At 39.2% G+C, this 27246-nt stretch overlaps 3 protein-coding genes and 1 long non-coding RNA gene across 4 annotated transcripts; 2 read left to right on the top strand and 2 right to left on the bottom strand.

Annotated features, from left to right (window-relative positions):
• Positions 1-146: 146 nt before the first annotated feature.
• rassf4a (Ras association domain family member 4a) lies at positions 147-22898 on the top strand. Its single transcript, XM_038736833.1, has 12 exons — positions 147-297; positions 6220-6288; positions 6435-6510; positions 14686-14792; positions 16155-16237; positions 17270-17439; positions 17814-17915; positions 18001-18052; positions 18145-18266; positions 19351-19448; positions 20053-20116; positions 22765-22898. Exons 2-12 carry the CDS (start codon positions 6236-6238, stop codon positions 22783-22785), a joined length of 948 nt encoding a protein of 315 aa, XP_038592761.1. The 5' UTR covers positions 147-297; positions 6220-6235; the 3' UTR covers positions 22786-22898.
• On the bottom strand, positions 3731-5542 carry LOC119916870 (C-X-C motif chemokine 9-like). The gene is made up of 4 exons (XM_038736835.1): positions 5386-5542; positions 5074-5203; positions 4896-4976; positions 3731-4314 (listed from the first exon to the last, which is right to left on the bottom strand). Exons 1-4 carry the CDS (start codon positions 5504-5506, stop codon positions 4182-4184), a joined length of 465 nt encoding a protein of 154 aa, XP_038592763.1. The 5' UTR covers positions 5507-5542; the 3' UTR covers positions 3731-4181.
• Positions 11646-12886, bottom strand: LOC119916871. Its single transcript, XR_005447178.1, has 2 exons — positions 12768-12886; positions 11646-12322 (listed from the first exon to the last, which is right to left on the bottom strand). It is a non-coding gene; the product is annotated as an uncharacterized LOC119916871 (long non-coding RNA).
• Positions 22090-27246, top strand: LOC119916865 (peroxisomal N(1)-acetyl-spermine/spermidine oxidase-like). Its single transcript, XM_038736831.1, has 10 exons — positions 22090-22507; positions 22765-22941; positions 23108-23238; positions 23320-23507; positions 24213-24397; positions 24926-25095; positions 25292-25377; positions 25491-25603; positions 26627-26781; positions 26896-27246. Exons 1-10 carry the CDS (start codon positions 22354-22356, stop codon positions 27037-27039), a joined length of 1503 nt encoding a protein of 500 aa, XP_038592759.1. The 5' UTR covers positions 22090-22353; the 3' UTR covers positions 27040-27246.

The following is a 27246-nucleotide window of genomic DNA, read 5'->3' as shown; positions in this document are numbered from 1 at the left end:
TACAATTCCGAGCTGATTGTTGTCATTCTTGTGACTGAAGAGACTGAAGAGGTGCAGGTACCTTGGCCAGGAGGAGAGAGGTGTGCAACCCTGACGCTCTTCGCCCCTCCCACGCCCAGCGCTGATTGGCCGAGGCGTATCAGTGCGGCTTTCTATTGGTCATCCTGTTGTCAGTTTTATCTTCCAGCTCTGAATACCGCACGACCGGGGAGGCGTGAGGAGCGATAACGAACTGTAAGCGGGGTCAGTCGCTGGTGGAGACAGGGAAGGAGACTGAGGAGAACGCTCTCTGCTATGGTAAGAAACCAAACTGGTCAAATTTACTGCAGCTGATTTTTATACGAAAATACCAAGAGGGAGGGAACTTCGCCGATGTAATCATGTGCTTATATCCTGAAAACAACATAATGCCCGAAGGAAGGAGGTGTTCTGAAGTTGGATGCCGGTTGCTAACATTGTAAATTCATAATGCAGCGATGACTGGTTGATTGTTTCCCTTTTCGTCAACTTTAATCTGCTGTATTCTATAAAACTACATGTTCTTAAACTATGTTCTTTAGTGTAAGCGTATAGCTGCAATAGAAAGAGATCATTCTTAAGCAAGTGATTTGCTGAGAAATGTCTCTCTCCATTTAGCCCTTCTTAGACGTTTTTGGAAAGTGTTTGCCGAAATTGTCATTGAGCGCGTAATGTGGGGCTCCCCTGGACATTTGACGCGTGGGAATGGATTGTCCAGGGGACGCAGCTGCCAGAGGTGCGATAATTGCATACGAATCTCGCGATGATCAAACCAATTAGCAGACCTGCAGTGAAGGTTCTTTGTCCACCGAGGGAGCGTACGCGCCGAGGTAATGCGTAATTTAGTCGCAATAGAAGAGAAGGAAATAGAAGAGACAGATTATGCAAATTCACCCAAATCAGAGCATCACCCAATAGAATGACCCCTATCTTCTTTGCACAGCTCTAAGCCTTTGGCTCATCTCCTGTGCGGCCATGTGCAGTGACTGAATAATTCATAATAATGGTGACAGACTGGAATCCTTTAAGTTATGGAATATTTATACCACATTACTATGCATGAATATGTATAAGAAATAGACTGACCATCGCAATATGCGCCTATGTCAGCAGTGTCCAGTGGAGGTGGGCAGAGGTCATTAAAGTGAGAGAGTAGGGCTGATAAAGGTACAGTGCTGGTCTTGCCTCAGTAATTTAGTTATTTAAATCTTCACCTGCAGATGATAAGAGGAGCAGCAGTGTGACAGAAATCTAAAAGTATCCATTTTTCGTGCTCTGTGCTCATTGTTTAGCTGACCTGGCTTCACAGAGATCACTTCCCAATCTGACAGTGGTGTGCTCAGCTGGCAGTCTGCTTCCTGGTTTTTGTGGTGACTATCACTGCTCATGCAAGCATTTTTTCTTCTACTTTTTCCTAAGTAACTTCTGTTTCAGCTGCAGGAAATGCAAATACATGACTTAGCCAGAGCTTATTCTGTGGAAAGATCAATGCATTGATGAACCAGGGTAAATTTATTATGAATGGGTTAGTAATACATCAGAGTGGAACTGCTTTTACATTAAAGGAGTCACACATCATTACTTTAACTGATTTACCTCCCTTCTTTATCACATGACCAAATGAAGCACTGCAACAAAATGAATCATCTCAGGAAGCGCTGAGAGTCCCAAACAATAACTCAGCCAGCAGCACTTTGGCGTATACAGCATGAAAAGCTTCAATGTCTGTTTGTCCACCATCCTGCTGTCTCTGTTCCTGCAGGTGGTGTCGAAGACAATACAAGTTAAACAGTCAAACATTGTTTCTTCCATTACTGAGCAAGCAGCAATGCTGCTACACTTTACAAATCAGATGTACATAGCGCTGTAGACACTAGGTGGCAGCATCATAGTACCAATATTATGAATGTGGATAATGAAATTTTAGGCACTACATTAGAATCCAGTGTTGAAATGTAAATTTAAGGTATCCGTTGTCATTAAAATTGTATATTGCTGGTGAGGGATTGACAAAATAATTGAGTTACAACAAAACATTGTCTTTGAGGAATTTATTAATAAAAAGAGAATGACAGAGAAGTACTACAACACATATATAGCTGGTCCAGAGACCTGCTGCCTAGGGCAGCTTCGAGCATCTGTCCCAGAGCAAAGGGATGCATAATCATTTAGACAGTCCAGGTTCCTATGTTTTGGGGAACAGAAATTAGAGGCTTCTTCAATTCTGAATCGATTCCAATTTATTAGATGTGCTGTCTGAGCAAGCACAGGTTCTGACTGACCCAGTCATTTAACCTCTGTGGGGTCGTTATCAAGCTGATGGATGCCTCTTGGTTTGTGCTCTTGGCTCTTGTAACGACAGTTGTTGTGGTCGTTGGAGTCACGTGAGGCCAAGTCTGAATGACTGTTGTTGGCACTGTCGCATGAGGTCAAATGTGAGCTTTACTTCACTCTCCTGGGTATAACTATGACCTGCATGGATGACTGAGAATCTTCTTCACAGAAATATATATTTATAAAATGTTACTTTAGATACTACAAACACAATAATGACAAACTGTAATTTAAATTTTAAATGAGATTTTAACAGTGGTGGATGAAGTTTTCAGATCAGTTTCTTAAATATAAGTAGCAATACTTGATTGTAAAAATACACAATTACAAGTCCTGCATGCTATATTGTATTTAAATTAAAATACAGAGGTATTTTCTGCAAAATAAAATTAAAAGTATCAAAATTGGTATTCATAAGTATAAGTTTAAGTAAATACGTATGTAAGTATTTAGGCAGCAAAATAGCTCCTCTCATTGTTGAGTGTATTTGTATAATTGTTGTTATATTATTATTACTGATGCATTAAGAAGCATTTTAATGTTGATTTGATTGTGATGAAGACAAGTTATCTTGCAGCTGTTAAAAGATCCTCTAAGTTAGTGTCCTGTCTAATCCTGAACTGCTTTTATTGTATTGATCAATATCATACTACTTATGGAAATTAAAATATCTGGTCGGCCTGTAACAAAGGTGCTTATTGTGCAGTTTACTTTCACTTTCCATTTGAGTCCCATGTGCTGTCAAGCGCTGAGTGATAATGGGATCACATAGCAGTTTTGCAAGAGACCATATCAATGCGAATAGGTAGAAACAAAATTTCACTGTGTGTGTGTGTGTGTGTGTGTATGTTTGTGTGCGTGTGTGTGTGTGCACGTGTGTCTGTGTCTGTTCTCTCTCTTGTGGCCCGATTGAAGTCTATCCTGTCACATGCTTTACAAGAAATGTTACAGCCGGTCCGACGCTTGTTTACTAGCCATCACAAAGCGTTCACAGTCCACACCCTAATCACCTGGATGTCTCACCACAACACCACAAGTAGTCCATAAAAGTGTGAGATGCACAATTAATCTTATTGTGTTTTCCAAAACACCTCCAGCACATGCTCTAACACCAACCTCTGTAGATTTTACAGTACATTAACATTATAATACAACATAGTTAGCTCCTGTTATAGCATTGCAATATTTGTGCAGATGTTTTCAGCTAGACATGTTTGTTTTGTGCCTCCTGCTGACTCACATCCTGTAGTTTATTAACTAAAGCTGGGATTGTGTTTACAGTGACCTCTCATATCCTGCCAAGGAAGTAATCCTCTTTTTCCATCGTTCACTTCTAAAGATAATCAGGAGTTTTAACAATAATAGCACACATGATTACTATTTTTCTGATATATTTATTTAAAAAAACAATGTCTGAAAAATGCCCATATTAATATAAAAATAAATAACCAAATAAGTCTCTTCAGTTAGCTTGTCCAGCTGCATACACAGGGCTACACAAAAACAATACATTGACCATTTTACAGTGTTTTGAAGCTAAAACTGTTAACATTTATGACAAGCCTCCAGGGCTTAGTTTTTAACATCACATCACTCATTTGCACAGAAAACATAAAGCCCCCTGCTACTGGCCTAGAAAAAGAGTTTGATTTACAGTCCAGCCAACAGTTTAGGGGAGCTTGATGTCATAGTGACGTTTATAGAAAGAAAAGTGGTGCAGTGGTGTGTTTTACGGCGTCTAGCGGCCTGGAGTCCACAGTGTGGCAACAATCAGCATGTACACGCTTCTCTCCTTGCAGTAGTATTGTATCATCTTTCAGACTGGTTGACTACTGGGAGATAGAGGATGAGGCTTTTCTGTTGTGGCACCGGCTCCTCTGTCGAGATCGCTGGCGCTGACCTCCTCTCCCCCTCCTCATCCTCCTCAGGCACAGCTTCACATCACGACCCAACTTATGAGTTCTAGGAAACACACACAGACATATGCACGTTTCTTTGGAGGAAGGGCTGTAAATTGATAGTCCTGGAGTAAGAATCACACTCTCAGATATTTGGATATAATATGTTTGTAATGGCATGAATAGCTTTTAATGGATAATCTATCTTATACACTGAGAAAGGAAAGCGTGGAAAAAAAGAAAATTTGGGTTTATAACAACATTAGTTGATTACCACTATGTTAGAAGCACTAAATGGCATTCTTTTTTGTCTCACAAGTAGCAAAACATGTGGAGGAAAGATCAAGAAACTGCTCAATGTGTGCTTTGTTAGGACAAGAACTTGCTTGGCAACAAATAATATACTGTTGACAGTGATATACGGGAAATATGAAGACGGGAGGAACTCCTCAAGAACCAATTAGGAAGCTCGGCTTAAATATTGTGCGATCCTTTGTATAATAAAAGCATTGCATGTTATTTTGGTCGTGTGCAAAGGTTATTGCAGAGTTTATTTTTTGATACATGATACTCTGGTGGTTGACACAGTTATAGTATCCCTTGGTCTTATAAAACCCTGACAGAGAGAAGGTTTTAACTTTTCACCTTTTCCAGCAGCGAATCAGCTGTTTGCCCATCGGTGCCTCAGGATTCAGACACACTAGCTGATTACTTCTCAGAGTTACTCTGAAAAACACATGTAAACCCATACATTTATACACACTCATTTGGATGTGCGTGTTTGTGCATGAATGTGTGTGCGTCTGCAGGATCTGGTACTCACATTACTGTGAATTTATCACAGCCGGGGCGTTTTGGGTAGACTGTGATCTCTTTCAGATGCCCTCTGACACCTGGTTGCGTCTGTGGACACAAACATCTTCCCGGGACAAACGTGCTGTCGGACTCTCTCACTGCACAAACACAGACATAGTAACAAGATTACAGGTTAATTCAATACAACATGAGCAGAGATTAAGCAACTGGAAGTTCACATGCTCAGACAGCAAACCGCATTAAAACACTTTTACTGGATCCAGATTTTATGAAAGAAAAACACACAGTTATAAACATAAATGAATCTGTAGATTCTTACCTGCAATCAGTACGCAGCAGAGGCTCAGAAAGGTGAGCTGACAGACTGAAAGCTGCATAGTGGAGGCAAGCTGAGCGTTGACACTGAGTCCTTGAGCCACATGTTGCTGTTTTATACTCATGCTCCTCCCCCCTGCAGTCTCAGAGCTGGGCTTTCCAAACCAGGAAATTCCCCATGGCACTTTCCCTCTCAAATATCAGGAGACAGGAATCGGGATGCAGGGATCAGGGACACCATTCCGCTGTCTTTGTCAGAGAAGACTTGACACCCCACAGGACATAGTGATTAATTGTGGTTTCCTTTCTTTTACTGTGCATTTATTTATCAGTATTAAGACACTGATGTTGCAGACTGGTTGTTTTCTTTAGAAACAACAGTAGAGATGGCTGAGTAGTCTTTATTTTTCTTATTCTTATTTTTCTTATTATATTAATTATTTATAATAAGCTTGCCACAGTAGCTGGAGCTATCCTTGCATTAGACAGAAGACATAGTGTTTTCCAGGCTTTGTTGAGCCTTGCCTCAAGACGATACTTCTATTAGTCCATTGGCTCTGTGTCAACAACACCATGTGATTTCTCATAATTTCCTGTCCCTTCTTTTACCACATGAGCCACTTGTTTAACAGCATTTAATAAAGAAAAACTATCCAATCCTCACATTTAATCAAAAATTAAACAGAACAGCGCATTAAACTAATGTGCATATTTGTTTTTTATCAATGGTCAAAGGAATTTTCTCTCTGGGAATAACATCATGATTTAGAGACCCAGACAAAACAGTGTTATAGAGATAATACAATCTTTATGTCATTCTCATGTTTTTCTGCCACAGCTGGGCTCTGGTCAGAATGGGTGAGCCTCAGACCTACGTGAAGCTCAGTGAAGAGAAACTTATACCAAAGTAAGTCCTTTTAATTCCCTCACTGCACAGTAGTTAAGTACAACAAAGTAAAATCATGATTACATGTATTGAATTTCACCATTGCTTGCATAGTTTGAGAGCTATGAGTGCTAATTTATCCCTTGTGGTCTTGTGTTCATATTCAGGTCTGACATCTTGTCACTGCTTAGGACCTACAACTGTTACCACGAAGGGAAAAACTTTCAGCTGAGGACTCGTGAGGTAAGAAAGTCTCAAACAAACCACCTGAAAGGAGACATTGCTGGCGGAAATAAAAAACATAAACAGGGAGGGTTATTGGCAATTGCCTGGTGCTGTGTGTGTGTGTGTTAGTGTGTGTGTCCGTGTCTGTGTGGGCATGCTGGATTGCAGGACACACAGCATTGTAAAATGGGTTGCACACATTCCAAAACTGGAACCAGTCAAACTGGCACTTTAATGTATTTTATCAAAAAACCGAAGACCAAATAATCTGCCTATGTGGCTACAGTCCTGAGCACAGACCTGCAATTCCTTGGTGCTTTCACAACATGCCAAGCGGCTGACAAACCACAAAAAGCCCCATTTTCCCTCAAAATTAAAATGGAAATGGAATGAGGGAGGGAGGGGTCGCAGATTTAGCCATACACACTAACTGCTTAGCAAACTATTTCAACAGTAAACCTTTTGCTTTTGTGGTGTGTTAGCTGTTTGCAGGAGTTTGGTTATTTGTTTGATAATCATTCTATGGCTTTTATGGTCGGGAGTTCCCCTTTGTTTGTGTGTGTGTGTGTGTGTGTGCAGGGCAGGGTGGTCATGGTCTGTCCTTCATTTTTGTCCCCCCAGACAGACCCACTACATCATCTTACCCTGGGAAAATCCCCCACAGTCTCAGACACAATATGGGTACATGCAATGTACATATGAATATTGACACAATTCATCCAAAATGAAATATACGTTAGACTGAACATCTTAAAAGGAAAATATATTAAACAGAACTCTGCTAATTATAACGCCACATTATAGAGAATGACTCAGCACAATGCATTTACACCACTGTAGCATGTATTAGGTCATCTGAAGGTTTCACACGGGGGTTTTAACAGTGTGTTATCTTTGCTGAAAATAAATGTCAGTAATTGGACCAAAACACGTTGCTTCACTAATACAGTAAGTCTAGATGTAGAGTAATAACAAATTAATTACTCAAGTGTGATCGCTGAAACAGGTGATTCTACAGTTGCTTTCTGTGTCATTACTGAGGCTGTCCAAGGCAAAATGTGAAAGCAGACCAAGGAGTTAAATCTAAGTCTTTCTCTTTAAGGTGGCAGCTAACTTTATATGTTGCTTTGTATCTACTCTTTCTGCATTTGAAGTTAGCTGCATTTTGTCATGAACAATTGAATAGTATCATGGCAGCCTTTTAGCCACATTGTTTTGATAATTTTGCCCGAATTGAACAAATTTCACATATATTACAAAAACTGTTAATGGTTAATATTGTTAATGGTAAGCATAACGTAACATAAATTACCCACCATACTTACAGACACAGGAACACTTGATGGGAACGTAATGTATGTATTGTGCAAAGACAGCATAGGTAGCTCAGTCTAGCGTGACTGAAATGCTATGCCAACACAATCTGATAATCTGAGTGATGATCTGAAACTGGATCCCGATAAACATTCTGTTGGGAAAAAAATCACAAGTTTATTCTTGTTCCACTGTTCAGTTTGTACTGTGGAAATACTCTAGCAATTTTTACTCATTTGTCTACAACAGTTCTTCTCAGAGTGGGGCCTGGGAACCCCCAGGGTTCCTTGAGGGAGTTCCAGGGAGTCCCCAGCAAAAAGGGTTTAAATTTATTTTCACTATGATTCCATCCATAAGTAACACAAAGACAGAATCTATGACCATATTGGCCAGGGGTTTCATTTATTTTCTGTAATAAAACATATAAAAGCAAAACATTCTATCAGGTGGGGATCCCTGGGAGAAAACTTTTGTGTCAGTTTAAGGGTCTGATGTGAAAAAGAGTCACTACAACAAGGACTGACCACACAGTTAGCTATAATCACACATAAAAGAAAGTCACATCGACTTAAACATCAACGTACACAGCTCATTGACACAAATCAACAACTCTGCCAACTGCCAACATAGGCACCAGTCAAAAACATCAAGAGGATTCAAACGTCAATGAGTAAAAGTATGTTTAAACCCTGGACTTAAAAGGGGTCAGTAGAGGGGGCAGATCTGACAGGAAGGGGGAAGCTGTTCCACAGTCTAGGGACTGCAGCCTCAAAGGCGTGGTCACCCCTGAGCTTTAAGTTCAGTATGCGGGACAGCCAGGAATCACTAGTCAGTCGACCTGAGGAACATGGAGGTGGAATGAGGGGTTGTAGGTCTGTAATATTTAAAGGCCATTTAGGGATTCATAGACAAACAGGAGAACTTGCATCAGATTTGCTTTCATTTAACTGTAAGAAGTTAACCCACCAACACTTTATGTTCTCATGGCAGTTCATGAGACTGATTAGATTTGACTGGTCATTTGGTTTCAGAGTGAGATAAAGCTTTGTGTCATCACCGTAACAGTGGAAGGAAATTTTGTATTTTTGAATGACTGATGGCCGAGCATGTACATATAGAAAAGAATTGGACCTAGGATGGACAACACAGGAGATACTGGCTGGGGAAGAGAAAAATTACCTACGTAGATGGAGAAGCTTCTGTCTTTGAGGTAGGATGTGAACCAGTTCAAGGCAGTGCCATCAGTACCAACTACCAGAGACAGTCATTTAAAATGTCATGATCCACAGTATCAAATGCCACGCTTAGGACAAGAAGAATCAGGATGGCAGAGTTCCCGAAGTTAGCAGAGAGGAGCAGGTCATTAGACACTTTCAGCAAGGTAGACTCTTTGCTATGGTGAGCCCTAAAACCTGACTGAAATCTGATGTTGTTTTGCTGGAGGCAAGGGCGGATATTTCCTGTCACTGTTGGTAGGGACAATAAAAACATCTCCCAGCAGGATATTTTTTTTAAATAAAGTCGCTGAGGGTCTGAAAAAGGTAGGCAGTGGACCAAACCACTGTGAGGTATATGAGGGGGAGGACATACTCTTTCAAAACTTAAACACATTGTACTCGTAGTGAACAAGAGCTGTTAACTATTTGCGTACCAGATACATTGGCTAGACACTGACGGACAAAAGTGGTTATTTTTAATTGTTTTGTTCAAAGTTATTGCTAGGGACAATTCAGTAGTCGCTGGATATTGGTAGAGACGTCCCTACTAAATTATACACCCTTGGCTGTAGGTAGGGCAGCAATTCAAGTTCCTCAGTGCTGAGATGGAGAGAAGTCTTGTTGTTAGGACATTTGTCTGTGTCTCTTATAGTAAGTAATGATCTACAGGTTGTTTTTTAACAAAAGTCCTAGAATCATTTTCATTACTCACAATCACAATTTGAAGCTACAGACTTTTCTAGAGTGAAAGTTCATTCTTGATCTTGAAAACAGCAGCCAAGTCCATTCACTATCGTTCTGGAGCTTTCGATAGCAATCATCTTAAGTAATCAAAAGCTCCAGAACAGCTGCTACATTGGCCTTGTTGTGAGATTGTTTTGTCAACTGCTTTTTCCGGAGTCAAGAAGAGCTTTTAATCTCAGCTTTGAAATAAACATGAATGAGGTGTCCTTAAAGTGCTAAGAAAAATGGAAATTTGAACATGGACGATTCCGTGAAAACTGGGCAGCATTGTGTGAAGAACTCTGTAAAATTCTTGACATCTGCTTGACATGAGCGATATAGTCAGAGCTGTTGGAGTGAGGCTCAAGAGTGACTCATTAGAGTTAGGGTATGAAGGACAAAGCATTACTCAGCAGTGACATTTTTGGGTTTTAAGCATGCCTAAGACCAACGTTTGGGGACTCTAAATGGGACTTTCTAGGAAATGCAGTGACTGTGTGAATGATTTTAGATTAAAAAAAAACAGGTGTAGATGTCATCATTCCCAGACAGAGGTTTACTGTGGTCATATGTACCTGACTGGGTATTTGTTTTAATGTTTTTATAATTATTATCCAGACTGAGACAAACATGTTCTGTGTGGGAAAAATGGAAGTGGAAAGTGGCAGTTAAACAGGGTACGAGGATTTGTTGTTTTAAGATGACATCATGATCACACTCTGCATGTGAAGTCAGGTGATTTGAGTTGAGTCATTTTGTGGAAGTGGTTTCACTTGGATAAAGTAAACATATCCAGTATTTTTGACAGGAAAACAAGCTCTGACATGCATGCATACTAAGAGTAATCTGGTCAGTTTGTAATGTGGTATAGTCAGTCAACACTGGGTCGAGTAATGACACAGGAGAGGTTCAATGTATATGCCTGTGCATGTCTGCCGAAATAACCTCAAAAATCAATCCATGTGCATGCAGCTCCCTCTACTGGCTGTATGAGGTACCTTTTAGATAAAGGCCACCACAGCACCATTGATTACCACTAGATGTCAGTGGGATGCTGAGTTTATTTAGATTTTTGGTCAGGAGCAGAAGTAGAGGAAGTATTCAGATCCCCAGAAAATTCAAAGCAACACTAGAAATATTCCATGCAAGTCTTGCATCTTCTGTCAACATATATATATATATATATATCATAAGTATTATCAGCAAAATGTACTAGTGTGAATTAAATACTCCCCTACGAGTGTTCAATTATATATTATTGGATCATTATCACTTATGCTTCAGTAGCCTTTGTTAGTAGCGTTTTGTTGTAGCAGGGTAAAGGAGTTAATTTAACTATTTTATATACTGTTGATCTGTAAGATAATAACAGTTTGACAAACTACCCAGATCTTTTAAGGAAAAGTAACAATACCACAGTGAAGAAATACTTTAAGTAAAAGTATTAGCTCAACAAAATATACTTAAAGTAACTAAAGTAAAACTATTAATTTTACAGAGTGCATTTTGAGAATAATGTGTGTTATATTACTAGATTATAATAACTGACACATAAATGAGTAAATCACTGCAATGTTGCTGCTGGTAAAGGTGGAGCCCAAGGTGATGTCCTCAGATCTTTTGTTTTGTCTGACCTACAGTCCAAAGCCAAAAAAGATTCAGTTTATGATAGAAAACAGAAAAAGAGCAGCAGATTCTCACATTTGAAAAGCTGGAAAATGTTTGCTGTTTGCTATAAATTATTTGACAGATTAAACTATTATTGAAATAGTTACAAATAACTATCTGCCTGATTATTCACTAAATCATTTCAGCTCTATTTATCTAACTGTTGTATCTAACTGGATTTGAGATGTAATGATCTTCAGCTCTTTTGTAGAGTAACTTTAGAAACAGAAACATTTTCATGAGTATTTTTATTTTATTAGAAACTATATCCTTTACATCTCTATGAAACATTTAACACTGTAAACATTCAGACTTGAGTCCTCAGTACATAGAAATAAATAGATCTTCACTTTTCTCACAAGCCTTTTGGTGATTTTGTCTTTGTTCAGCCATCATAATAAGTCCCACAATACATTATGTTGTTTTCATCTTCATAAGCAGAGCAGCTTCTTCCAGCCATGTTTGATTATGAGATACTCCGACAAAGTGCCTCCAGTTCTTCCCACAACATCATTGTCTCTCTTCAAGTTCTTATCTGTCCAAACAGCCAGTCCATGGGGTCTTTGCCCCTGCAGTCTTTTTCTCTGCCCATCTTGAGAGAGAAATCCTCTGTGCTGTTTAGACTCAGACTGTAAGGCCTAGAAGTCCTTAGTGTGCGGGGAAGTGAGGCTGAGACAGACAGCTTCATCTGAGCCTTTGAGAAGTGCCGGGACCTCTGGAGTCTGACGGGGCCGTAGCTTGGGGCCTCAACAGGGCAGGCGAGGGCCTGGATGCTGGTCATGTACTCCTCTAGAGACTGGGAGCTCTGGGTAGATTGGGAGGATGAGGGATGGACAGGCAAGTCCTCGAGCGTCTCAGTGATGGTGGGTAAGAGAGGCAGAGAGAGCAACAACCGCCTGCGTTTCATGCTGCAGCGGAAGAGGAAAAATAAAAATAGTTAGATTTGTCTACAGACTTTAATGGCAAACAAAAAATATTCTAGCTCTAGATAGTTATTTTATTGTTACGTTTTTAATTAGGGTCTGTCAGTGTGCTGCTTAACATCTACTACAATGGTTGTGTATGTGCATTTGCCTGCTATCTTTTAGCCTTTAATAGATAAACTGATATCTGTATATACCTTCCCCATTTGTTAGTATGAATTGCAATTAAGAAATAATAATAATAATTATAATTCCTGTCAAAAAAGTTAACTCCATTTTATAATTTGTGTTTTTCTTTTTACAAGAGTAAAATATGTAAGGTTGCTTCAGGTCCTTTAAAAAGTAATTCATAGAAATGGCAAAGGTGTGAGCCCTCTACAATAAAGTATAACTGATAATGAAGAACAATAAGAAGAAGAAGCACTCTCACCTTTGACGCTTAAGTTGTAGGTATTACACGCAGAGTGAAACAGAGTGATGTCTAGTCTGAGTATGACTGGACTGGAGCGTGTGTCCAGGCTTTATAGGGGCACGCAGAAGCAGAGTGATTAACCGCTACGTCCAAAAATAGCTCTGCTGACCTTACTCACGTCTGTATGTGTGTGTGTGTGTGTGTGTGTGTGTGTGTGTGTGTGTGTGTGTGTGTGTGAGGGCGTGTGCATGCCTGTTCAGGAAACTCAGGAGGGGCGGATTAGGGAGGTTCAGTGGTGCAGCTGCTCTGAATGTTTATATTCCAGAAACAATGAAGCCCTGGGAGTAATCTTTATCACCTCCAAAAACACTTTCTGCTTCTTCTCTCCAATCTCTGACATTTAGTATTAAAATGATTGTAATAAAAACTGACTGTGTTCATCTCCATTATTATTCTTTCAGCAATTTGCCACCGCTGTAAAACTATGGCATAACAAAGAAAAAACATGTCAAACCATTTGCTGTACAGTCTATAGACACAAGAGGCACACATGTAGAGGCCCAGATGGCATGGATAATTAGTTTACCTCCATAATCTGTTTTTGTATTAACACCAACAAATCACATGGTTCCTACAGCAGTCTGAGATCCTCTTGTCACCTGCTTTCAGTGTATCGTCTCTGGTCACATGCTCAGAGACAGATGACAGGAACTCTTTACAGCATTTCTGCTGAAATCTCTACCTACGTTTATGATCCGTTTTCCTCAGTTTCTAGATGCGCTTTGATTGTTTAAGATAGATACAGTTTTGGCTCTCTGTCAGACAAATTGTTCACAAATAATTCACCATTTATCTGTCATGAGCTGAATGAGGCCATATGTTTAAATTGAAAGACTTCTTAATTGGAAGACTTCCTTTTTAACAAAGACTTGGTGAAAGATGAACCTTTAAAACCGATATACTGTTTAATATGTATACACCTGTGTATCCCTATATACACCCAGATATATCCTAAGCATTATCTACTACAGGGGCCTCATTAAGATGATCACATTTACATTTCTAATTAGAGCTAAATAATTTCCGTTGAAGTCAACACTTTCATAACACTGATGTATTTCTCCCCGTATCCCTGTGTTTACAATGATATTTTACATGTGAGTACTTAAAGAGTAACCACAGACTTTCAAATGGTATCAGCTGATGAGACTGACCTCTAAGAATCAGATTACTGAATTTATCTCCTTCTAACACTAGTCTGTATTATTTGGGGTCTAAAACCTCTGTGACAAATAGATTTTTACACTTTTCATTTTGGTTAAAATATCGACATTGTATGCTGGGGTATCAAATTAGATATAGTGATGATATAACAAGCTGTTTTCAACATAAAGACACAGAAACTGACAAGAGTAGATGCTTTGTGCCTGTGTGTGATTACCACAGTCATAGTTGTGGTTTAATATTTGATTTAATGCTAGATCAGTTACACACAGACACACACAAACTTGATTGGCTGTCTGATCTCAGGCTCGCCATTCAGTCCAACATGCTAGAGAACTTTATTCTTTTATTTTTGGTTTTACATTTGAAATCCAACAATAACCATCTCAAACTATAAGACAGTTTTTAAGACATGCAGCAATATCTTCTAAATTTAGATTTTTGCCTCCTCCTGCACGTACGTGACCCAAAGCAGTCGTGCCTCTGTTCTCATTATTGCTGCCTTCTCAGACGTGACTTCATCCTTGTACTGTGTAAAAAAAGGCTGGGTCAAACCTGGGGTTTCTCCAAGATGAGAGGGTTCACCCCGTAGCTGCACGTACACCTGATACTGAGCCGCTGTGGCGAGCAGCCAGCAGGATATCCCCTCTGGCCAGGAGTGCTGATAATTATTGTTTTATGTGTACGTGTGTGTTTGTGCATGTGTGTGTAGGAGGATGGAGAGTTCATCCTCGAGGGGTTGCTGAACATCTACTGGGGTCTACGCCGGCCAATCCGACTTCAGATGTACGACGACAATGAACGATTCCGTCTCAACCGGTACGACGACCTGATCCAAACACAGGTGCCTTCGTGTGCTGAACAAACAGATGTGGGCCTTGTAACTAAAACGTTGTCAACAGGGACCTCTCACACAGCAGAGAAAGTCAAACTCTTTTTGCTCACCACTATCCTCACTGTTTGGTTAAGATGAAGAAGCTCATTTTACCCCGGCAATACATAATGTTGCTGTACTTAATATTTTGTCAACTTTTGTTTTTTTGGTAATACTTTGGAATAAGATAAACATAAGATAAATTGTGAAATGTGAAAATGTATTTATCGCCAAAGGGTAGGTTTACATGTTATAAAGAGGCGAAATATAAAACATGAATGAAATATGAATTTTAAAAAAAAGTAAGAAATTAAGGAACATCATTCAAAATCTTTATAAATTTTTTTGCATTGGAAACACGTTTTAAATGTCCAAAACATTCACTTGTGCCAGCTTTTCAAATGTGAGGATTTGATGCTTGTCTTTGTCATATATAATAACAAATTTAATAAATTGGAGCTTTGGACTCATCAAGTCATGTCAAACAAGCAATTTCAATTAATCATTTTCATCGTTTTCTGACATTAATGGCCAAAACATTTAATATATCAATCAAGAAAATTATTGCCGATGGCAAATTAATCTATAATGAAAATAATCACTAGTTGCAGGAGTTCAAGAATGTAGAAGATAGTGCAGAGGAGGAGATTTAAGCTGTGTTCTCCACCTTCTCTCTCGTGTCTTACATGAAAACATATTGTCAATTTAAAGGTCAGCATTTTATAGGAAATACTATAAAATAATCTGTCCCTAAATTGTAGATTGTAAACTAATGATAAACCACGCACAACCTAACATCTACTATTATGTGTATATTTGACCTGGGAAACACTTTGCTTTCTTGACAAGAGTTAGATGATCAGTATATCTGTTAACCAGGAGATAGATTGATTAGCTTAGCTTAGTTTAGCTTGCATAAAGGCTGGAAGCAGGGAGAAACAGCTAGCCTGGCTCTATCCAAAGGTTAAAAGAAATCTGCCTATCAGCAACAAACAAGTTGTAACACATTAATTAGTGAGATAGCCGTTTCTCCCTGATACCAACTGACAGATAAATATGTATATTTATGTCAAGCTATTCTTTTAACTCAAAGTCAACCCACTAGCTTATTCCAGGACCGTATCTCGATGAATATTGTGAGATGTAGTTGAAAGCTTTCCAAATAATCTAGTAAGTAGACACTGAGTTAATCTCTGCTAAATGCTATCTTTGTGAAACACCAGGTGACATTTTAAGAATTGTAAACTGTGAAGGGCATTAAGAATGGTAACATTAGGTAAGCACATTTTTCCTCTGTCTTTCTACAGAAACAATAGAGCTGCTGTGGAAAAGCAGTTATCAGTGGAGTCTAACAATAATTCACAGACAGACAGAGAAACTGGACCAGCTAGTGAGTAAAATACACGTGCGGTCACAAACACACATACACCTGCTGGGTTAATGTAGATCACACATGCTGAAACAGATTAGAGCTCCACAAGTGCTTTGAGCACCACCTCGACTGGAAAGGTTGTGCTCACGTGTTGAACACGGATTATCATGAGATGGCCATGAAAATTGGCTCACCAACACTATAAATAACCAGGGTTAGACTACTTAGTCATGAGTCTGGCATTGACCTTTTTAAGCATTTTTGGCAGCTGCTGAAGTCTCGCGGGGGTTGTTCTTGACCACCGATAAACAATTGAAGACATTTGTGTTTTCTTTGTACTTATTTTTATTTAATATGCTCCCATTGCTTAACAGATCATTGGTTTTACTATAAAGTTTTGTCACATGATGATCTTAATGCTGTCTTAGAGGATTTAAAATCCTGATGTAAACGCTGAGTCCTCACAACAAAGCTGAAATGGTTAGCTATTTTAACTCTCACACTATAGATCTCAAAATAGTATATTAATAATGTATATATCACGACAGTTACTTGTAACCTTGAATTGAAAAAAACTAACAGGTCTAACTGAGTTAAGGATTGGAAATAATAACATTCACTTTGAGAGGCAACCTACTTGTTTATTAAGAAATTTAGAAACTATTTAACTATTATATGGAGTTTGCCGCTTTCTGACACTTATATAATATCTGAAGATATGATAGATAGGCAGGCATGCAGCACTCACTTGATTAAAAAAGCTTTAAAACCATGGGTTCTTGCCCCAAATGTCCATATGTGACGAGTGAGAGCGGATTGAAACAACATAACTAGTACATAATATGTTCAATATAAGATGACATCAGTATGACAGTGATGTATGGCATGTGGATGAATTACATGTATGTGTAAAGTCACTGGTTCAGGACCCAGAAGAAACTTCTCCTCAGCTGTAGCAAAAGTATGCGTAGCTGCTGATGTATATAAAAATAGGCACCATCTGATGCACGTGGTAAGAGAGGTGTGTTTCTGTTTACGTGCATCCCTGAGGTGGTGACATTGGTGGTCAGGAAGAAGAGGATTCTCCACAACTGCTGAGGACCAGGAGTGATGCTTCCTTCATGCAGGTTCAGAGGAGGTCAAAGACACACACTGCCAGAGACCTGCAACGCTTGCGCGCACACAGGTTCTCAATCAACGGACACTTCTACAACCACAAGGTACAAAGAACAGAACACACATACGAGCACACGCGTTAATGCATCCCGTTGTTGACAAATCTCCAGGTGCAGCGGGGCAGAAGTTTCCTGTGCGGGTGTGCCTGTTCTGCTGAGTTTCACAATAGCCTGCTGTTTTCATTAATGTGCCACAGTGTACAAGGTTACACTGCATTCCTTCATCATTCTATCCTGAATACAGTATGTGTGTGTTGTTATTGAATAGCGTCCAGCTGCAGACTGAAGGATTTCCTTTCTGTTTTAGATTTCCTTATCAAAAAGTCCAAGAATCCCTTCTCAATCACAAGTGTTGATGAAGCAAAGTTCCCCGTACATTGTGTCCTCGGTGGATTTCTGCATTTTTGTTTCTTTTTCAGACATCAGTATTTACTCCAGCCTACGGTTCGGTCACTAATGTACGAGTAAACAGCTCCATGACGACCGAACAAGTCCTCAACCTGCTGCTACACAAGTTTAGGGTAAACAGTAAGACCCTGCTTACACCTGAAGTGATGTTTTAGTAAAACTTGAAATTATAAATAATCTGTATTTGTGTGTTGTAAGGTTGAGAATAAATCTGAAGAGTTTGTCCTATATATGGTGCACGAGTCGGGAGGTAAGTTGTAACTTTCATTGTGGTTTTGTCACCAGAAATGTCTGTGTATGTGTGATTGTGGCCATTTGTTTTCTTTGTCGATGACCCTGTAGAGAGGACCCGGCTTAAGGATGGTGAATACCCATTGGTGGCTCGTGTGCTTTACGGACCCTGTGAGAAAATCTCCAAGATCCTCATCACAGAGGCTGACCTGGGAGAGGAAGTCACGTATGATGTGAGTCTGGGCCTCCTGCCACTTCTCGCTCTGTTCTGTCATCTTGTTCATGATCAGTGCCCCTTTTACATTTTTTGTGTAGTCAACATAAACACACAATGACACAATGATAGACAGTCAGGTTAAATTTAGCAAGCTATGGATAGATATCCTGTTTCAGGACTGATGTAACAATAGGCTAAGATGACCGACTGTGTGTTGTGACTGTACTGAGTAATAAAACCAAAATGTTGCTGGAGAACTTTCTGGATTGTCTATGATTGGAAACACACTACAGTAATACATATGAACTCCGTAATAAAGGTCAGTTCATCCAAACAACCAAAATTAATTCTGACTTAACTCTAGTGGTATCTAGCCATGGTTTTGTTTTGAAATATCCAGCTATTATTTTTTGTTCGACGCCAACATAGTGGAGGTGATTGGAATTTTATCAAATATTCAACACTAATGTTTCTTTCCAGAAATAATCTCCGGGTTACTCTGTATGAAACACAGAACACATGTTAGATATTTTGATCTGCTTTGGACTGCATCGAGCCGTAGGGGGACATGGGCCAAAAATAAAATAAAATATCACGTTTCTCATGCTCACCAGAAAGTATCTAGTGGGCATGAAATGTTACAGGTATGTGTTTTTTTGTTTGATGTTTTTTTGCCCATGTCCCCTTATGGGCTCTATAGGACTGAATATAACATAGTCCTTTATATAAACGGTTCGCTCTGTGATTTATCCAGAATAACAGGAAAGCTGTTTCTGGAAACATAGGTTCCTGTTGTTTTTTTAAATTTAATTTTTATATGTATTTACATTTAATTTCATGTAAATTTAAAAAAAATCATGTTTTTTAGTGGTAGAGCTATTCTACCAAATTTTACCCTCTACTAGAAATCATCTTGTGTTGCACATTAGTATATCTTTTAGTATTTTCCTTTTAATCTTTATCATTTTATGGTTATTGGTTTGATTGTTTATTTGGACAGAGAAAAGAATGGAAGCCTTTTGGATGCATGTGCATCTAATGTGTGAGTGCAGGATGTGTCGCTCGCCTGTGCTCATATGTTTGAATCTTTCTCTCCCCAGGTTGCCCAATACATAAAGTTTGAGATTCCTGTTTTAGACAGCTTTGTAGAGAAACTTAAAGAGGAAGAGGAACGTGAAATAAACAAACTAACTAAGAAGTAAGTCAAGGGTCTCTCTACTCAGCAAACACAGTTACAGAACCAGTTCCAGTCTAGACAAAGCCTTCTTTGTGTAATCATTTCACTCATATGACTGAGATTTCAGCCCTGTAAACCCTGACATTGTGTGGACCCTGTGTGTTTTTATGTCAGGGTGACCATTTACTTGTGGAACATATTGTTTTTACACACACACAGGCATATTTTATAATTAAACATGTACACAAACATTATATAAGGATAAAAATGTTAAAGAATAAACCTGGTGATGTTTTTATATTGTTTCTTATTATGAAGAAATTCCATGATCTTGCTAACAAATATTGCCTGCATTAGCTCGCTCCTCTGTGCCATTGAACCCCACTGCCATCCAAACACATGCTGTTGGTTTTGGTCTTGGGATTTGGTGACAATGAGAAGCATAAAACCATGCTTATCCTTTAAAGTAATAGATGCAACTAATGTTTGGAAAAGTTAGTAGCTGTTCAGTTTATATGTTCTTTTCTATATGAATGTAAATAAATGCATTGTGCGTATTAGAGTGCCTGAGTATGAGCATAAGAGTGAGAGTCTTTTAATCATGTGTGTTTTCTCACCTCTGCAGGTACAGTGCTCTGAGGTCTATGATTCAACACCAGCTCGAAGGCAGAGATCACACCAGTGACAGAGTATGAGTGTTTCTGTATGCATGTACTGATGTAACCTGAGTGTGTGCGTTTTAGGGGAAGGGGTGGGTGCAACACTAATGACTGTTGATTTACGATGGGAACATTTCCAAATGCTGTAGTGATTGTAGAGGTAAAGGTAAAAGGGTAAAAGTTAAGGCTGCAAAAGAGTCATATTATACACCAATGTGCTTCTACATTTTATAGTTACATATCTCAACAGTTTGTATGTTTTGTTAATGTTATTACTATGGAGTGTATCACTGCTTTGATATCTCTGCTATTAATATATTTGCATATTCTTACTGCAGATATGGATATTTATACAAGCTGTTTTTGTAATGTTTTCTCTAACTTGGACCTTTTCATGAAATAAATCCGTTTAAGTGTGGCCTTTATAAATGCTGTTGGATCTGTGCTGACACCAAACATAATACCCAGCTCAGACTTCCCACAAAGAAAACAGCCATCTTTATTATTTCCTGCACTGACTGGAGCAAAGATTAGCATTGTTCTTCGGAGTGACCCTCTTTGCCAGCTAGTTCCCATGAGCTCTGTGTGTGTGTGTGTGTGTGTGTGTGTGTGTGTGTGTGTGTGTACCTATCAACATTACACAATGGGGTTATCCTGAGAGAGGAGGGCTGTACCTTTTTCCCACAGTTTCACAAAGAGCAAGACTGTTGTAATATTTGGTGGACCAACCTTCACCTTCAAAACTGACCTACACTCTGTTGACCATTATTGTTTAGTGTATTGATTAATCAGATAATAATAATAAAACACACACACACAAACACACACATATCCACATAAATTCCAAAAATAAAAAGCTCATGTTTTTGTTGAGGGTTTAGTTGATAGAAAGGCATGATTATAGATAGCACACATTTTTTTTTACATAAAGTAATTACATGACCAGACACAATCATATCCACATACGCCACACGGCTAAATACCTACTTCAAAGTACAATTACATTTGTTGGGCTTTGTGTGTTACTATCTCATTGTATTATTCCATTTTATTTTCCTGTCAACTTCATACATGCTGTGCTTTCTTAAAAACTTAATTGAACAATGTAGAAAAGAGAAATATCACACCAAAGTGTGAGTCTCATTAGTAATTCGCAGAGTCATCTCATTACTTTTAGAAAAGTAAAACCAACTGAACAAGTTCATTAAACTGGATCAACTACTGTTCAGGCAAATGTTACTTCTGTTTTGCATTTTCTCAGTTTGAGGCGTCAGTTATTCATTTGACAGAAATAACTTACAGCTGCAGCTGCTTCTGTTGCCTTTTCATACCAAGGTTGGTGCAAACACAGCATCTAGGCTGCTGCCAGTAACTGTATAAAGTGTAAGGGGGTAGGGACTGAAAGTAGTAAACTAACCTTTATCGTGGTTGACATTGTTTTCATTATTATGAAAAGAAACAACCAAGAAGATTCTCAAATGCATTTATGAAATTGTATTAATATGTCAATCATGTTTCTTTAGAGACTTTAGTGAACTCTTGGTTGTGAAATCCTCATTTCAGGTCAAGTTAGAACAACTTGTGCATGTAAGGTCTAAAGTTCTCTGACAATAAAATGTAGAAATTAACAATTCAACCCTGCTTTAGGTTATAATATTACACTGTAACATATCAGTGTAGAATTATAACCTTACGCAGGAGTGGGTTATGAATGAGAATAATGACAAAGAACTGACATAAAAAACAGTGATTGTGTTCTTTATATGAATATGTTATTTCCAGGAAATAACCAGGCAGGCCAGGAATAAATAATACTGACTAATATACAAATATTTGAATGTGGGAGCCTCTTCCACCCCCCTCTTAGCAGCCCTATCAGCTGTCTACATGGTGGTGGCACACTGTTTACTATAATTATGGCAGACATAGCCTACTTCGGAGGCGCGTGCGTGCATTCAGACAAAGTAGGAACATGACACGTGGCCTCTCAAAGAGAAGGTCTGAGCTTTCATTCAGCAATTATTATCCGTCTGGGCTGAACTGAACCACACGGTGCCTCTCAGACAGACATTAGGAGACCACATCACCTGCTGGTTTAAGATTCAGCCAATTATGTATGTGTCAACCTGCAGAACAGGCTGCAAGGGCGTTAAATACAAGGAAGTACGAATCGAGTCTGTATGAGTCCACAACTGAAGTGAACGTCAGATGACATGACTATAAGGATAGGCTAGGCTAAGCTAGTATTTGTTAATTGCAAAGCGAGTATGGCTGTAAATACGGCCCCAAATATAGTTATAATAGGATGCGGGATTGCAGGTGTATCAGCGGCACACATGCTCGTGAAAGCTGGATTTCATCACGTGCGGATACTTGAAGCGACTTCAAGAAGCGGGGGACGAATAAAAACAGGCACATTGGGTGAGCGACGTTATGTGCAGTAAGAAGGCTAATACCTAAAAGTAGATTTTCTCAAACAAAAAAAGACAAATACAAAACAACAGGCCACAAATGATGCAGTTGCATATGTGTCAATTTGAAATACATTTTATAGGTAGTACATTTAAAGCATCGAGGTTCAGAGGCCTGAAGAGAAAGCTCAGGTAGATCTATAATAAACAATCTGTTTGGCCCATGATTTTTAAAGTTATGTTCCCAACCTTTTTTTTCCTCTACAGGTAAAAACATTACTGAGATAGGTGCAAGTTATATCCACGGTCCATCTGAGGAGAACCCACTGTTTTGTCTGGCTCGAGACTATGGCCTCCTGGATCCAGAGGCCCTCACTCCAGAGAACCAGGCCATTGACGTGAATGAACGTCCTCCCTGGGTTCCCAACTGGTTCAGCAGTTCAGGTCTCCAGATGCAGAAATTCACCATGTTACCTGCCTGTTATCTGGCTTTGTGTGCATTATCTTTTACAATGATAAACAGAAGGGGTCCAGTTGTCTGTCTTTGTGAAAGTGCAGAAATAACAGTGTTATTGTTATTAAAATGTTATTTTCTGTGGGTGATGTGCAGGTCAGAGGCTGAGTGCTGAACACATGAGTACAGCTGTGGAGATGTTTTATGAGCTGGTGGATGATACTTCACAGTTTGAGAATCAAAAGGAAACACCCTGGGCCAGCGTAGGACATTTCATGCGATCAGAGGTTGTATTTCAACGATCAAATCATTTTCCGGGTGTTTAAGTCTGAGAAGTTCTTGATGTGGTTGTTTGGTACTGTGTGCAGGCACGACAGCGAGCAGCAGAGAAGTGGAAAGATGAGGATGAAACCACCAGGGAGCTGCTACTGTGTGCAGTCAGTACCATGTTGAAGGTGGAGTGCTGCGCCAGTGCGACTCACACCATGGATGAGATAGACCTGGCGGGATTTTGGATGTACAAGAGTCTAGCTGGACTGGACTGCACATTGCCAGGGTTTGTACTCCACAATCTTATAAACATATTCTTCACACAATGCACACCAAATAAAGGGTATAAACCTGTAACACTGTATGTAGGCCTGAATGAGGGATTGTACATATTTACCTCTCTTCCCGTGAGCGACCCTGTACGCAGGATAAGTGGTTGACGATGGATGGATGGATGGAATTGATTACTCATAAATCAACTTTTCAATTGACAGAAAATTAATTGGCAACATTTTTTTGAGAGAATCTTGTACATTCTTTGGTTCAGCATTTTAAAATGGAAGGATCTGCCACTTTTCTCTGTCAATTGTTTTTTTTTTTTTTTTACATTTTCTGTTTTTAGACTGCACACAACATTGGAAGACATCAACTTTGACCCCAAGAAAAGAGTTTTTTTTTATTCTGAAAAAAAGTATAAAATAGTAAAAAAAGAAAAAGTATGAAATAAGTTGTATAATAAAAATGTTCTCAGTTCACCTTTTATCATAAATAAATCGTAATAAATCAAGTGAGTGGTAGGGTCATGTTGCCATTAAGTATAAAGCAATCTGACTTCTTTTTGCAAGAAGTGGAGTCGCCCCCAACTGGCCATTACAAAGAATGCAGGTTTAAGGCACTTTAAGCATTAGCTTCCCTTTAAGACCAAGAGGTTCCCGCTTGAGAGCTAAGCATGTGCATCCAGGTAACTTTTATTTGTGCCTTTTTCTTGCAGTGGCTATGAAGGCCTCATCAGGAGCTTGATGTTGGAGCTCCCCACTGATATAGTGACCTACAATCGGCCTGTGCACTGTGTCCACTGGTGTAACACAGAGAACCCTGAAGTAAACTCAGTGACAGTTGAGTGTGATGATGGGGAGAGGATTGCTGCTGATCATGTTATTGTCACAGTGCCTCTAGGTAGACCTCTACACACAAACTGTACTGTTGTTCATGTGAGCGCATGAAATAGAATGATTGTAAATGAGACAACAGGACTCCTTTGAGAATTTTATTAGGTGTGGGGGATTTGCTTTTATTGGTAACATTTTGGCTAAACAGTAGAGGTGGCCAGTAGAGGTGGTAGCCCCCATACCTAATAAAATTCTCAAAGGAGTCCTGTTGTCTCATTATATATATATTTTTTTAAAGACAGATTTAAAGAAATTATAAATAGGTTAAATAACCAGATGGGAGTTTCTGTTTTCGGTTAATGTTGCTAAGTCAGTATCTGACAATTCAACTCATCACATTAATGCAAAACTCATATAAACAACAAATTTTGTTGTAAAACAGTCTGTTGATTTGCAACATTTTCTACAATATATAAGTATAACCAGGCAAAAATGAAGTAGTTATCTCAGTATAAATGTAATGGCAAAATCTCTGTCATCATATCAGCCACCCCAATCATACAGTATGTAAGCATTACCTTTTTGTCTTTGCCAGGATACCTAAAGAAGCACCATTCAACCCTGTTCTGTCCTCCTCTCCCTGCACACAAGCTGCTCTCCATCCAGAAACTAGGATTTGGAACATGCAACAAAATATATGTAGAGTTTGAATCACCATGGTGGGATGCTGACTGTGAGGTCATCTACCTGGTCTGGAAAGATGAGGTCTGTAGTGCAGCCATGAACAACAGAATACATTTACTAGCATAAAAAAGGCAGTAATCACAAACCATATTAATAACATAACCTAAAATAACCTAATAATCCATTTTTTTATAACTAATGCATCACAGATAAAAAAACCCAACCTAAACTATAGACTGTAACCACACACATTGTTTTTACACTCTTTGTGTTACAGGAGGATGTTTTGGACCAGGTGTCAGATATAAAGAAATCCTGGATAAGGAAGATGTCAGCTTTCACTGTGCTCAAACCTTCTGAAAGGTCAGCAACATACAATGCACCTGAACATTGACAGTTGCTCATTCTTCCCTATACAAGGCTTTCAATGAACCCATTCGTGTGACTCCACTCGCTAATTATGGTTAAACTCTCAGATATAGCCATGTTATCTGTGGCTGGATCGCTGGGCATGAGTCTGAGTATATGGAGACGCTTCCTGAGCAGGAGGTCAGACGTTCCATCACGGAGCTCATCTGTACATTCACAGGTTAGTCTCAAATCTGTGGTATCGGCCTGTAGCTGCCTCCTGATTGCTAGTATGGATGAAAATGGATAGTAATACATGAGTTCTGTAACTGCTTTACAAAGAAGACAATCACAATAAATGACAGGAAATGCATCACATCAAATTAAAGATGTGAGAAAGAAAAGGAAGATTGACGACACAGTAAAATTTAAGTTTTGTAAAACCTCAAAAAAAAGTTGAATGAACACAAGCTTAAAAGAACAAAAGTAAATTATCCAATCAGAGGAAGACAAAAATGTGATCAGTTGGTAAATGGAAAACACAAGCAAGTATTTTTTTCTTAAGAAATCTGTAACGTATAGTATCGCACTATCGTAAGATTAGAGAAGTATTAAAAGAAGTCTTACTAATGTTAATACTAGTGCTACTAATACTCAATAGTGTAATTTACACACTGAGTGAACAGTTAACTAGCTTTCAGCTACAGTTGTAGGAGTTTGTTGCTTGCAGGCTTAAAAATAGTGGGCATTTAATGCATTTACATTAAATCAGTGCATTATATGACTGATAACTCAGATCAGTCAGGTCAGATTGTTCAGAGCAATACAAGATTACCAGTTGTAATTAACACTGGGATGTTGATGCAAATGGTGTTTACACTTTGAAAACTGGTAATGGCACTGCAACTTGTGTGATGGTGCCACCTTCTGGCCAAAATGTATGTTTTGATTCACTAATTGTAAGAATATCTAATATCTGTCTTTAGCAATGTATGCAACAGTTGTAATGTAATCATTTTAATGCTTTGACAACTGATCCATAACATTGTTAAACTGAGTCTACTTTGGGAGCTAGAGTTGGCTGAATGATTTCCCCTTAGTTCTGGTGAAATGCCATTCTGCTACTTCATTTTCCAGAACTTGTGGGGGCAGATTTATCTTTTTAGTAGATGCTGCGCAAAGTGCCGCCTGTTTGAGGTGAAGTAGCCAATAGCAAGTCATGTACTAGATTCAAGATCCAAACTGTTGAACTGTGTGTGTTCAGGTAACCCCACCATCACCCCAAGGAGAATCCTGCGTTCCCAGTGGTTTCAAGACCCCTGGACATGCGGATCCTACAGTCACCCAGCAATAGGCTGTTCAGCGCAGGACCTGGAGAACATGATGGAGCCCCTGCCCACGAAGGGATCGCAGTCACAGGTACAGAGACATGGTTTATTCACACACAAACACACATGTGCATACAGAGTGCACAAACTCACAAAATATAAATTCCAAATATCTCTCGGTTCTAACTGCATGGGTGTGTTTCAGCCCCTGCAGGTGTTGTTTGCTGGAGAGGCTACTCATCCCTGCTACTACTCCACCGTCCATGGAGCTGTCCTCACTGGGTGGAGAGAAGCTGATCGACTCATCTCTCATTATTCCTACGTCAGTCCATGTAGCCAACCAGATTAAAAATTTTAGAAGATGGACACGCTGAATGCATGAAAACATTTCAGGGTAGCAAATGATTGTCCATGCATGCCCAAATATACTTCATCTCCTGTGTCCATAGCCACTGTGACAGAAATGTCCATACAGACTGGAATTGTTTGCACATTGTCACAGTCCGATGAGATAGTTCAAATAAACTGTACATTAAACCATATAGGCATACATAAA

Source organism: Micropterus salmoides, unplaced genomic scaffold (assembly GCF_014851395.1).
Source record: "Micropterus salmoides isolate LMB-PRFRI ecotype aquatic unplaced genomic scaffold, ASM1485139v1 Ms_hic_scaffold_22, whole genome shotgun sequence".
Taxonomy (NCBI): Eukaryota; Metazoa; Chordata; class Actinopteri; order Centrarchiformes; family Centrarchidae; genus Micropterus; species Micropterus salmoides.
This window is presented reverse-complemented; position numbering and strand designations above follow the sequence as displayed.

Bases quoted from the DNA above. Each gene is read 5' to 3' on its own strand.
- LOC119916865 (XM_038736831.1), top strand. From the start codon at position 22,354: ATGGCTGTAAATACGGCCCCAAATATAGTTATAATAGGATGCGGGATT. The intron at 22,508-22,764 runs GTGAGCGACGTT...TTTCCTCTACAG, and splicing joins AATAAAAACAGGCACATTGG to GTAAAAACATTACTGAGATA. The intron at 23,508-24,212 runs GTTTGTACTCCA...TTTTTCTTGCAG, and splicing joins CTGGACTGCACATTGCCAGG to TGGCTATGAAGGCCTCATCA.
- rassf4a (XM_038736833.1), top strand. From the start codon at position 6,236: ATGGGTGAGCCTCAGACCTACGTGAAGCTCAGTGAAGAGAAACTTATA. The intron at 17,440-17,813 runs GTACAAAGAACA...TTTCTTTTTCAG, and splicing joins GACACTTCTACAACCACAAG to ACATCAGTATTTACTCCAGC. The intron at 18,267-19,350 runs GTGAGTCTGGGC...TTCTCTCCCCAG, and splicing joins GAGAGGAAGTCACGTATGAT to GTTGCCCAATACATAAAGTT.
- LOC119916870 (XM_038736835.1), bottom strand. From the start codon at position 5,506: ATGAGTATAAAACAGCAACATGTGGCTCAAGGACTCAGTGTCAACGCT. The intron at 4,977-5,073 runs GTGAGTACCAGA...TGTGTTTTTCAG, and splicing joins TGTGATAAATTCACAGTAAT to AGTAACTCTGAGAAGTAATC. The intron at 4,315-4,895 runs GTGAAAAGTTAA...TGTGTTTCCTAG, and splicing joins CTGATTCGCTGCTGGAAAAG to AACTCATAAGTTGGGTCGTG.